The following is a 13,067-nucleotide window of genomic DNA, read 5'->3' as shown; positions in this document are numbered from 1 at the left end:
TCCATTTTTCATATTTAGTCCTTAATGTATTTTTGTACCTAATATTACTGACTTATTCAGTATTCTTTAATTTATCATTTTTGTCACAGGAGGCACATGAAATTTTTTTGCTACTGCAATACACAGTACATAGTATTTAGGAGAGCCCAAACAAAGGAGAAAAAAGTATTCAAAATACCCAATTCCTGTATGCATTAATTTGCAACAGGAGTCCATTTCAGCAGTAGGACAAATATATCTCAGTCCTGACATTTCCATATTGATTTTTAAATGGGTAGCATGCTTGCATGTTCCATAGTTTTGTTTTGTTTTCTTACCCTACCATTCATTTGTCATTTCAAAATATAATTTGAAGCTTACTGCCTGAAAGCACTTGCCTATTATTTGTTTAAAAATCAACCCAATTACTTCAGGTTTACTTCCAGCCTCGAAGATGGAGTTCCATGATCAACAGGAGTTGACTCCCTCTCCAGCTGAGCCATTAGACAAGAAGGACAAGGAGTCAGAGAAACAAAGTAAGCCTGGTGAAGACCTTAAACATGCTGCCTTAGTTTCTCAGCCTGAGACAACTAAAATTTCTCCTGACAAAAAGGACATGCAAGGCCCAGAAGAAGAAAAAACACCTCTCACTCTATTTGGGCATACTTTTGGTGCCGGGCTCGAAGACACGAAACAGAAGACAGAACCAAGCCTCGTGGTGCCTGGAATTGGCCTCTCTGCAGAGCCCCCAGCTCCAAAAGAGCAAAAGGACTGGTTCATCGAAATGCCAATGGAAGCCAAAAAGGACGAGTGGGGTTTAGCTGCTCCCATCTCGCCTGGCCCCCTCACCCCCATGAAAGGAAAAGATGTCCTCGAGGATATCCCCAGATGGGAAGGGAAACAGTTTGATTCTCCCATGCCCAGTCCCTTTCAGGCTGGCAGCTTCACTCTTCCTTTAGATGTCATGAAGAATGAAATCGTTGCAGAAGCATCGCCCTTTGCCCCTGCCCTATTACAAGCCGATGACAAAAAATCTCTGGAAGAAACCAGTGGCCCAGCAACTGCCAAAGACAGTTCTAAAGCTCAAGAGCCCCACAAGGACAAACCTGACAAAATGGCAGAAGCACCAGCCCCAGAGGCAATCACCTTACCCAAAGACACCCACATTCCAACCATGGAAGAATGTGTCCCAGGGACAGTTTTAGGAGAGGAGAACGGGGCGATGAAGCTCGAGAGCGCACAGAAAAAAGAGCAGGATGCGGGGCTCCCTGAAAAGGAATCTGTGCTGAAGCTTGAAGAAAAAATAACCATTTCTGACACAGAAGCCATGCCGAAGGAGAGTGAGCCCCCGAAACTGACAGATGGCGAAACGGGCATTATTCAGCCCTGCATGGAGCACACCCTCTCAAAAGAAGAAGAGAAAGGCCACGAGCCTACCACAGAGCCATTAAAACAGGACTCATTCCCTGTCCGTTTGGAGCAAGCAGCGACAGACTCAGCTGTGACCTCTAAGACGCCGGAGAAAGTCACGACCGCACCGGCTGCAGTCCATGAAAAGAGTGCAGCCCAGGACCTTTTTGAAGACAAAGTTGCAGACAAAGATATTAAGCTGGAAGGGGTTGGGGCGGCAGCCACAGCCGAGCTCGACGTGCCGTTTTATGAAGATAAGTCGGGAATGTCCAAGTATTTTGAAACATCTGCCTTAAAAGATGAAGTGACAAAAAGCATCCAGCCAGGCAGTGATTACTATGAACTAAGTGACACCAGAGAAAGCGTCCCAGAGTCTTTCGAGACCGTACCTCCCGTGTGTAAAAACGGAGACCAGGGACTGCAGGCGGCTAAAGAACCCCAGCCCAGTCCCCCGGCACAAGAGACAGGGTACAGCACTCTTGCACAGAGTTATCCGTCTGATTTGCCTGAAGAACCCAGTTCTCCTCAAGAAAGAATGTTTACTATCGATCCAAAAGTGTATGGGGAGAAGCGGGACCTCCACAGTAAGAATAAGGACGACCTGACGCTGAGCAGGAGTTTAGGACTCGGTGGGAGGTCTGCAATAGAACAACGGAGCATGTCCATCAATTTGCCCATGTCTTGCCTGGATTCCATAGCCCTTGGATTTAACTTTGGTCGGGGACACGATCTCTCTCCTCTGGCTTCGGATATTCTAACCAACACCAGTGGAAGCATGGACGAAGGGGAAGATTACCTTCCAGCCACAACACCCGCCCTGGAGAAAGCCCCCTGTTTCCCTGTGGAAAGCAAAGAGGAAGAACAGTCAGAGGGGGAAAAAGCTGCTGGGCAGCAGACTACTCAAGTTGAGACCTCCTGTGAGTCACCTTTCTTAGCCAAAGATTATTACAAAAATGGTACTGTCATGGCGCCTGACCTGCCTGAAATGCTAGATCTGGCAGGCACAAGGTCAAGATTAGCTTCCGTGAGCGCAGATGCTGAGGTGGCCAGGAGGAAGTCAGTCCCGTCGGAGACTGTGGTTGAGGAGAGTGTGACCGGCTTGCCCCCTGTCACCGATGAAAACCATGTCATCGTAAAAGCAGATAGTCAGCTTGAAGAGCTGGGTTACTGTGTGTTCAATAAATACACAGTCCCACTCCCCTCACCCGTTCAAGACAGTGAGAATTTGTCAGGGGAGAGTGGCTCCTTTTATGAAGGCACTGATGATAAAATGCGAAGAGATCTAGCCACAGACCTTTCCTTGATCGAGGTAAAACTGGCAGCTGCCGGGAGAGTCAAAGATGAGTTCGGTGCTGAGAAAGAAGTGTCCCCGCCTATCTCTGGTGACAAATCGGGACTGGGTACGGAGTTCGATCAAGAGGGGAAAGCTAATGATAAGCTGGATACTGTATTCGAAAAGAGCAAAGAACATGCTGATGCGGAAGAACACGCCAAGGCGACAGAAGAGGCCAGTGATAAAGTTGAAACATTTGGATCAGGGGTGACCTACGAGCACGCTTCCACCAAAGAACCGACCGGATCAAAAGACGCGTCCCCTCCCGCGGCAGAGAAAGCCGAGAAAGGTCTTAGTTCAGTGCCAGAAGTAGCTGAGGTTGAACCGTCCAAAAAAGCTGAACCAGAACTGGATTTTGTTGCCAAGAAAGCTGACCAGGGTCCATTAGATGTGCAAATCAGTGACTTTGGACAGATGGCGGCAGGGCTGACTGTCGATGCGGGAAAGGCAACAGAGCTTAAGCTCGAGGCTGCACAAGATCTCATCCCCTTATCTCCAGCACCTCAGGAGGCAGATGCATTTATGAGTGTTGACTCTGGCCACCTAAAAGAAGGCGTTAAGGTCAGTGAGACGGAGATCAAGGAGAAGGTGGCCAAGCCGGACCTGGTGCACCAGGAGGCTGTAGACAAGGAAGAGTCCTACGAGTCCAGCGGTGAGCATGAGAGCCTCACCATGGAGTCCTTGAAAGCCGATGAGGGCAAAAAGGAAACCTCCCCAGAGTCCTCTCTCATTCAAGATGAGATCGCCATCAAATTGTCGGTAGAGATACCCTGCGCACCCGCTGTTTCGGAGGCTGACTTAGTCCCAGATGAGAGAGCGGACGTCCAAATGGAATTCATTCAGCAGCCAGAAGAAGAAAGCCAAGAGACCCCAGATATCTCGGTCACGCCCTCCGGCGTCGCAGAGCCCTTCCTGGAAGCCACCGGGGCTGCACCCGCGGAGGCTCAGAGCGAGGAAGAAGAGATAGAAGCCCGGGGAGAGTATGATAAACTGCTCTTCCGCTCTGACACCCTTCAGATTACCGACCTGGGCGTCCCAGGGGTCAGGGAGGCATTCGTGGAGACCTGTCCCGGTGAGCACAAAGGCGTGATTGAGTCCGTTGTGACCATCGAGGATGACTTTATCACCGTGGTGCAAACCACGACGGATGAAGGGGAGTCGGGTTCGCACAGCGTGCGTTTTGCAGCCCTGGAGCAGCCTGAGGTGGAGAGGAGACCGTCCCCCCGTGCCGAAGAAGAGCTCGAAGTGGAGGAGGCAGCCGAAGCCCAGGCGGAACCCAAGGAGGGCTCCCCGGAGGCTCCAGCTTCCCCTGAGAGAGAAGAGGTGGCCCTCTCGGAGTATAAGACGGAAACCTATGACGATTACAAAGACGAGACCACCATTGATGACTCCATCATGGATGCTGACAGCCTCTGGGTGGACACTCAAGGTGTGCATTTTTTTAAAATTTTCTACTTCCAAATAAAATCCGATAACCTAGTGGATTTCTTTCTTGTTTTAAACATATTTAAATGTCTCTTTTATCTCTATTTTGCATTTTGTTAAATATATGAAGGATTTGGTACATTTGTTACTAATGTTTTCGCTGTTGTTGTTGTTGTTATTGTTGTTGTTGTTGTTGTCATGGTTTGCTTTGATCCGCAGATGATGATAGGAGCATCATGACAGAACAGTTAGAAACTATTCCTAAAGAGGAGAAAGCTGAAAAGGAAGCTCGGAGACCATCTCTTGAGAAACATAGAAAAGAAAAGCCTTTTAAAACCGGGAGAGGCAGAATTTCCACTCCTGAAAGAAAAATAGCTAAAAAGGAACCTAGCACAGTCTCCAGAGATGAAGTGAGAAGGAAAAAAGGTTCATTTCACCATAACTTCTTTAAAAATGTTTTTGAATTCATTATTACTCTTTTGTAGAAGAAACTTCCTAACAGTGGTAACTAATTATTTGTGAAATTCCGTTCGGTTTGGCTCCAAGTGTTTATTTTCTCCTGATGGTATGCTTTTTTGTGTTTTCTTTATTCGTAGCAGTTTATAAGAAGGCTGAACTTGCTAAAAAAACAGAAGTTCAGGCCCACTCTCCCTCCAGGAAATTCATTTTAAAACCTGCTATCAAATATACTAGACCAACTCATCTCTCCTGTGTTAAGCGGAAAACCACAGGTGACTCTTCAGTTCTGCAATGTGGCTGGCAAACATAGACATGTTTTTTTTTTTTTATCTCATTCCTGTAGCAGCTTCTTCATTTTGTTTTTCTTCCAAGAATCTTAGCAGTCATGAACAATTTTGCTATTAAATGTCTTGTATCATTATTCTTTTTTTTTTTTTTTTCCTCCCTGCAGAAGAGGTCATGACCATCTGTTTCTTTGTCATGCTCAGACTTAGCAGTGATTTTATCTTGGCATTGTGCTCTAGTGTCACGTTCTGGGGATTCCTCTTTTCATTCTGTGTGTTTGGTTAGACGATGACGATGAATATAACCGTGGTATGCATTCTCATTATTTTGCTTATTTATCTCTTTCATGCTTAAACCCATACTATATTTGTCCTTTTTTCTACATGGTTACTGCCAAATCTGTTACTGATGTTGATGAATTTGCCAAGAATGGGTAGTGATTTCAAGATTGAAAATGAAAAGCAAATCTGGGGTAAAATTGTGATTGCAAAATTACTTTGCTTCAGATGAAAGGGAAAAAAAAAGATGAAATTGCCTGCTCATCCTGTTAGATTTTATTCCTCATATCCAAAATTAGCAAGGCTTTCAATTCACTGTACTACGTCTCCTCACTGACAATTTGTCATTGGGATTTTCTTAAATGTGTTGGATTCAAACTGCTAATTTTTCCATATAATTTAATATTCAGAATTCCCAGATAAATCTCCTTCCCCCAGAATTTCTTAGAACTTAGGTGTATTTCTCTGTTGCCATCTTCTTATTTTTCTGTCTTCTTCAAATATACGTGTTTTTAATTTCTTAAAAAAGTGATGAAATGAAGGAGTGAAACTTACTACAAATCACAATAAAAGCTCATACAAATATCTATAATGCAAATTCTATTCCTAAATTTCAGTGGAAAGTATTCATTTTAATGTATAATTATCCCAGGATAATCTTAATTTGCAATGTATTTTATTGTATCATTTATTAGGTAGCACAGTTGCAAGCTACAAAATTAGATATCAAATTGCTAAATCAGGTAAATGTAATTTACCTTTACATTGTATATTAGAAGTGCCTTTATATAAGGGTAAAAAAAAAAAAGAGTACCTTTATATAAACCTTCTGATGGCTTTAATGATTAAGAGCAGCATTAACCTTTGTAAGAAAAAGAAAATCAAGGTAACCTATGGTTTTATGATAGTCAATAAAATTTCAAGTATTCTGTGTTGTTCATATGGGAATCATCTCATGAGCTTTCCTCCAAGAACTAATCTTTAAGGCAATATTTGAAAGTGGATGGCTCATAAATTATACAGAAACCTTGATGATAAAAGTCCAGGATGAAAAGTGTTTCTCAGAAATTGATATGACATCTCCAATTCTTCTATTCTAATTTATTTGCTTTTATTTTGGAATTTTACTTCTAATTAGACAAATGCTTGAACAGGCAGACTCTCTTGGTTGGGCATAAAAATCCTATATCCTGTATAAGAGGATGAAAGAATATATCAGTATTATGGAATTTTGGAGGAAACATCAAATGTTTTGGTGAAGTGTTTGACATGTTATTGGTATTCAGTTTACCACACTGAGAATGAATTGCCTTTTTAACTCATTCATTAAAGGAAATTTAAGATCTTTGGACTAATTAGGATCTTCCCTTAGTCTGTTCAAATATTAAAATACTCAAGCAGATAGCATCTACCGAACATGGATCTTATTGGCTTGAAGCAAATGGTATGTCACAGAAATTTAAGAAATATTACAGAACTATTAGTAAAGCATTATTTACACTACTTCTTAAAAAAAAAAAAATCATTCCAGAGTCTGTGAATAATCTTACTGGCTAGTCCTAAATAGCATATAGCATCTTGTAGACAGTTATATTGGTGTTAGAGTTGCACGTGATGTAAGAATCCTTTTTGAAATTCATTTGGAGTCCTTATAAGCATAAGCTTCCCCTCCCCCCCGGGATTTTCTCTTTTCTGAAAGAAAATAGGAAGAGGTAACTATACAAGCTTGTGCCTTACGTTCTCTAAGAACAATTTTTAAATAGGGATAGTTTTTCCAAAACTCAAAGGATTGTTTTCAATCATGAGAAATATTCGAGTCAAGTCAGGTAAGTCATCAACAGAAAATGTGCTGGAGATAGTGGAGTTTAAAACTGAAACCAGAGTTATAAAACAGCACCAAGAGAAACAACAGTAACAGATGTGGTAATAATTTCATACAGGAAGTGCATGTGTAGAACATGTTCTGTATTACTGAACTCAAAATTCCTCTCGTGTTTTCTTTCCTTGACAAGCTATTTTTCTTCTCATGTGGTACGTTTCACGTCAAACAAGTGTGTCATTTATATTGTGAAATGAAGGGGTACAGAGGGAAAGGGGTTGGCTGAGTTTGGAATAAGAAATGTAGGAATATCTGTGGGTATGCCATTGGCTACAAAAAGAGGGCTTGGGAATCTCCATGAACACTCTTTAATATCGTGCCAACCCTAGAAACTAATCACTCCCCCTTTTATTAAATTCTACAGCATTGGATTGTTGTTCTGTGACTTTCGTTCTAAAGGATCTATGCTCGTGTAGTAACAGTATTTAGAGGTACCGTGGTAACCAATAGGAAATTATTTGGTGTGCTTACCTGTGCCTTGGTACACCTGGGTTATATTAATTAGCACACACTAAAGCGGGAGCCACATGCTAGAATGTTCTTATTCAGGTTTCTTCAGTTACTCAATTCGAATCTCAAAATAAGCAAAATTTTGCTTTGCATTATTCGGTTGACACAATTGAGTATCCAAAAGATACTGAAAAATTCATTTGTGTGGTTGTTAAGTCACTAAGTTTGGGGTTGTTTTTATCTTCTTTTTTTGACAGCAACAGGTGGTGAATCAACTCAGGCTTCCAGTGTATTTAAACAGGCAAAGGACAAAGTCTCTGTGAGTAAAATAATTTTTTCTTTCTTGCTTTTTGCTTGAAGTTCCCTTTGGTATTGGTGGCAACATCTCAATAACTTTAGATATAAAGTAGACTTCAGATGTTTACTCTTAAATATAATTTTAAATCATTCACTCACCCACAATGATTCTTGGTGACATTGGGGCATGTCTCAATGTCTTCTGGAATGACATGTGATAGCAGTTGCTGAGGGCAGAGCTGGGATGTAGGCTGCCTCTTTTTTAGTAAAATGGAAACAAATGATAATCTGGAAAAATAAGGGAACTCAATTTATTTACTTTTCACAGAATTGAGATAAATCATTATGATCAACACTAAACTGTATTTGATGTACATTTTCATTATTGTTACTACAAAATAAGAATATGAGAAAATTAAACAACATCGATGAGCAACTATAAGTAAAAATGTATCATAATCCTTTTACCTAAAGAAAACTACAGTAACCATTTTGATGTAAAATCTTTATTTTTCTCTACTCATTTTTAGGTATATTAACATAAATGGAAACACTGCATCAGTTTTTTAACTAAACAATAAACAGATTTCCCTGTCGTTAAACATTCTCGTGCATCACTTTAATGACTACATTGCATTGTGTTTTATTTATTTATAGTGATATACTTATTCAATTCCTTATTGTTTGACTTTTAAACTATTTTTATTACCATTTTAACAATATTACTGTAGAAATCTTTTTGGCTTAATCTGTGATTGCATCCATATGCTTTTCCTTAGGATAATTTCCTAGTAGTGAAATTACTGTTTTAAGAAGAAAGCCTACATTTAAAGTTTTGCTATACATTGTCAAGTTGTCCTCCAGAAAGGTTCTACTGACTTATACGTAGATATAAGTCAAAGATACAAATGTAGTGATCCGAAGGGGCACCTGCATCCCAAAGTTTATAGCAACAGTGTCCACAGTAGCCAAGCTATGGAAAGAGCCCAGGTGTCCATTGACAAATGAATGCATAAAGAAGATGTGATGTATATACAATGGAATATTACTCAGCTATCAAAAAAGTGAAATCTTGCTATTTGCAACAACATGGATGGAACTAGAGGGTATTATACTAAGTGAAGAAAGTGAATCAGAGAAAATCATTTATATGATCTTACTCATATGTGGAACTGAAGAAACAAAAAAAGAGGAGTATAGGGGAAGGGAGGGAAAAATAAAACAAGACGAAATTAGAGGGGGAGACAAACCATAAGAGACTCTTAATCATAGGAAACAAACTGAGGGTTGCTGGAGGGGAAAGGGTGGTGGGTGGGGTAACTGGATGATAAACATTAAGGAGGACATGTGATACAATGAGCACTGTGTATTATATAAGACTGAATCACTGAGTTCCACCTCTGAAACTAATAATACACTATATGTTAATTGAATTTAAATTAAAAAAATAAAAATAAAAGGGTTAAGAAAAATAAATTAAAAGCTGTTTAGATTTTAGATTTCCATTTTTTTACTGTGAAAAACAGAAATTCCTTTCCAATGACAGCCAAACTTTTTATATCATTTTGAATCTAAGGGACTTCATGTTAATTTAAAAAATTGATTTTTATATAATGTTTTCAGACATATTCCTGAACATACAGCAAGCAATAGAATTCATATATTGCTTTGGTAAATATTGGGCTTGAGAATACTGTGACTTCAAGATTTCTTTCTCTTTACCTCTTGTTTCTGATGGGGAACAAGTGAGTTGTGTTGGTTGAGAGCAGAGTTATGAAGCAGATCAGTTCCAGGTCTTGAACATTTATTAGCTATATGATCATTTTCTCCATATGTCTTAATTTTCCAAAAATACAAGGGGGAATAAAAATTCCCATATCCTAAGTTAGTTATGAAAATTAAATATGGTTAATTATAAAACAGTATACTGTATAGTGCCTAGAGCATAGTATTTATTCAATAAACAGTGATAGTTATTGTTGTTGCTGTTATTTAAAAGGTCAAAGTCTTTAGGAGCGGATATAGAAAGTAAGTCAGGTTTCTCCCATTTAAAAAACATTTTTAATTGGACATTGTTCAGAAAAGCTTTTTTTTGAACTTTTAATTATTTTTTGACTTTTAATTCCAGTTAGTTAACATATGGTGTAATCTTAGGTTTGGCTGTACAATATAGTGATCCAACACTTCCATCCACCACCTGGTGCTCATCACACACAACAAGGGCACTTTTTAATCCCCATCACCTATTTAACCCATTCCCCCGCCCACCTCCCCTCTGGAAACCCATCAGTTTGTTCTCTATAGTTAAGAGTCAGTTTCTTGGTCTCTCTCTCTCTCTTTCTGCCTCTTTTGCCCATTTGTTTTGTTTGCTTGAAAAATATTTAGGAAATTTTCAAGTCCCTTTTTCATCAAGTAACCTAACGAGAAATTGTGTTTGATGCTTACACTTAGGAAAAAAATCATGTACATCTTCTGACACAAAGCTAATGTTTTGTTTTGTTTTTTTCCTTATAAATGCCCATCTCACCTTTCTGAAGAAGAGAGATTAGGCCACGATTCCTTCTAACTTTTTCTCATTTAACATTTATTTTCTTCCCTCATAACTTCACCCTCTTCTTAAAAATTTCCTAAAACCACTATCATATGATCTCCCTGATATGAGGGAGAGGAGATGAAACATGGGGGGTTAAGAGGGTAGGAGAAGAGTAAATGAAACAAGATGGGATTGGGAGGGAGACAAACCATAAGTGACTCTTAGTCTCACAAAACAAACTGAGGGTTGATGGGGGGAGGGGGGGTTAGGGGGTGGGGTTACGGACATTGGGGAGGGTATGTGCTATGGTGAGTGCTGTGAAGTGTGTAAACCTGGCGATTCACAGACCTGTACCCCTGGGGATAAAAATATATGTTTATAGAAAATAAAATTAAAATACAAAAAAAAATTTCCTAAAATCCCAAGACCAACTCTTATTTATCTGTGATTTCAGTACATGCATCAGAACAATCCTTTGTGATTTTTCAATTGATCTTTATTGTGAACCTGACCTATAATTCTTCATTTCATTTGTTGTGTATTTGTTGTGTTTTGGTTTTGTTCTGAGCAAGTTGTCTCTCTTAATTTGAGTTAATGCAATTATTCAATTTTTTTCTTTCCTGTATGACTTTTGAAATTTGCTGTTCTGTGGCTAGCATTAATTAGAGAAGAAAGACCTGGGTCAGCCCAGGCCCACCAGCCACACAGGACACTGGGTCTATAAAAGAAGAAGTGATGCGTGCAGTCTGTTAATGGGTCTGCCTCCATTAAAGTGCCTGTGGAACTTAAAACTTGAGATAAAGCTGTCAATCTCAACTGATGTTTTTGTAACAGCTATATCATATTAATTATTGAAGACAAGATATTCTTGGGTTCATCGTCCCTTTCTGTATTTTTAACAAAGTCCCCCCATGAGACATGTAGCATGTGAGCATTAGTGTCCTTCCAAAGCCATTCATCCAACCCACTGATTTTCACTTGCTGACTATCTCTCAAGGGACTATCGACACCTGGAAATAGTGGTTTTCATGGGCAATATCTTTAATGCTAACTTTCATTTTTAGAATTTCTAACACATTATACAAACTGTGGTCTATGCATAAAAATGTTACTAATTCTATAGGATAACTTGGCCCCAAGTAGGCATTTTACTCATAAAATGAACTAATTTTATATAAAATCTGTGATTTTCTGATGAAGTCAATATAGATATCTGAAAATGTATTTTCTCAACTTTAAGAAAGTATTTTCCATTATGAAGTCTTAAATATACCTTGTTCTAAAGTTCTTGAAATGTGATCAAGACATTGATTATAAATATACCTCCAAGGTTATATTTATTAAAGGAATAATTCCAACCAGCTCTCAAGATGCTTTCCAAATACAATATCATTGGGAGACTTATGGATTAACCGGAACTTATATGTAGAATTCATGAAGAATATTTTGGTCTATATTCTCATATATGAATATTCTTAAGTTAGTTCCAGTTAAAAATGAGTTACTCAATGAAAATCTCTTGTTCTAACATAAATATATATTTCTAGTATTGATTATAATCATTTATCATGTGCTCTTATTAAAAGTAGGCATTTAATTTCTTATATGTTTATACATTTTTTTTAATTTTCCGTTTATTTCATAGTTTGGTTTATTTTGTGATTTTGTTTGTTTTCTTTCATGGCTAGAATTCTACCTTGTCAAAGATTCCTGCCTTACAGGGTAGCTCAAAGTCCCCAAGATCCAGTTCTGCTTGCCTTAGTACGTCTCAAAGGGCTTCATTTTCTGACAGTTTTTCAATACAGTCCACCTCAGCAGGCTCCACAGACCGTTTGCCATACTCAGAATCAGGGAACAAGGTAAGGCAGCAGGTCAACTGAAGGTTCAGAAAAGAAAATAATTTTGGAGGTTATAAGACACAATTCAGTAAATATATAAAAAACAAAGACTAAACTTTAAAATATTTGACATATAAACCATAAACCCTCTTAAACACGAATGAAAGCCTCAATAGTTATTAATAATCAATCAGTAAAAAAAAAGTCTCTTTCTAGGTAGACGGTTCATTTTTATTTATTTATTTATTTATTTATTTGGTGTTTTGTAGAATTTCAAACACAAACCAATAAAATAAAATGTATTCTATATAATACTACACATATTATATGTAATAAATATATATTACTCATAGTATATAATATATAATATTGTAACATCTAATAATGGCAAATTATATATAATATAATATACCATTTGGACTCAGTCAGACACATCAGGATTTAATACTCCCTCTGCTACTTATCAACTCGGTGATCTTGGAAAAATTACGTAAATGAATTCAGCCTGTTTCCTTGGCTATAAAATGCACATAGTATTTTGTGGCAAGAATTAAATCATAAATGGATGTAACGTACTTAGAATTCCAATCACATAATGGACATAAGTGGTCATTGTTAATTGGTATGCATGCAATGCCCCTTGACAGCCCTTTCTGATTAATAAGTTATTATGCTAATGAAGATTTTTTTAGTAAAATTATTAATTCACTGGAGATTACTTGAGTAAATTCATTTTACCCATTTATTATTTAGAATTTGAATTTCATTATCAATTATTAGAACTAACTCCAAAATAATATATTTTATAAAACTTCTAGGCAAATATAAACTCTTTCTAAGTTTCAAAGTAGAAATGCTTATAAATATATGAAATTCAGTAGTGTATATTAAAAGAAATTTA

At 38.3% G+C, this 13,067-nt stretch overlaps 1 protein-coding gene across 20 annotated transcripts in view; it reads left to right on the top strand.

Annotated features, from left to right (window-relative positions):
- MAP2 (microtubule associated protein 2) overlaps nucleotides 1-13,067 on the top strand; it is a 141,124-nt gene that overhangs the window by 102,320 nt on the left and 25,737 nt on the right. For 5 of the 20 annotated variants that reach the window (XM_032859915.1, XM_032859912.1, XM_032859916.1 and 2 more), the window contains 5 exons: nucleotides 414-4,151; nucleotides 4,367-4,573; nucleotides 4,744-4,878; nucleotides 7,756-7,817; nucleotides 12,017-12,187. In XM_032859915.1, coding sequence (XP_032715806.1) covers nucleotides 414-4,151; nucleotides 4,367-4,573; nucleotides 4,744-4,878; nucleotides 7,756-7,817; nucleotides 12,017-12,187 — 4,313 coding nt within the window. The remainder of the gene's footprint in view (nucleotides 1-413; nucleotides 4,152-4,366; nucleotides 4,574-4,743; nucleotides 4,879-7,755; nucleotides 7,818-12,016; nucleotides 12,188-13,067) is intronic. The other 15 variants (XM_032859933.1, XM_032859921.1, XM_032859924.1 and 12 more) reach the window with 10 other exon arrangements.

This window comes from Lontra canadensis, unplaced genomic scaffold (assembly GCF_010015895.1).
Source record: "Lontra canadensis isolate GAN:19392208 unplaced genomic scaffold, GSC_riverotter_1.0 scaffold18, whole genome shotgun sequence".
Lineage (NCBI taxonomy): Eukaryota > Metazoa > Chordata > Mammalia > Carnivora > Mustelidae > Lontra > Lontra canadensis.
Note: the sequence above shows the minus strand (reverse complement) of the source record. Positions and strands in the feature narration are given on the sequence as shown.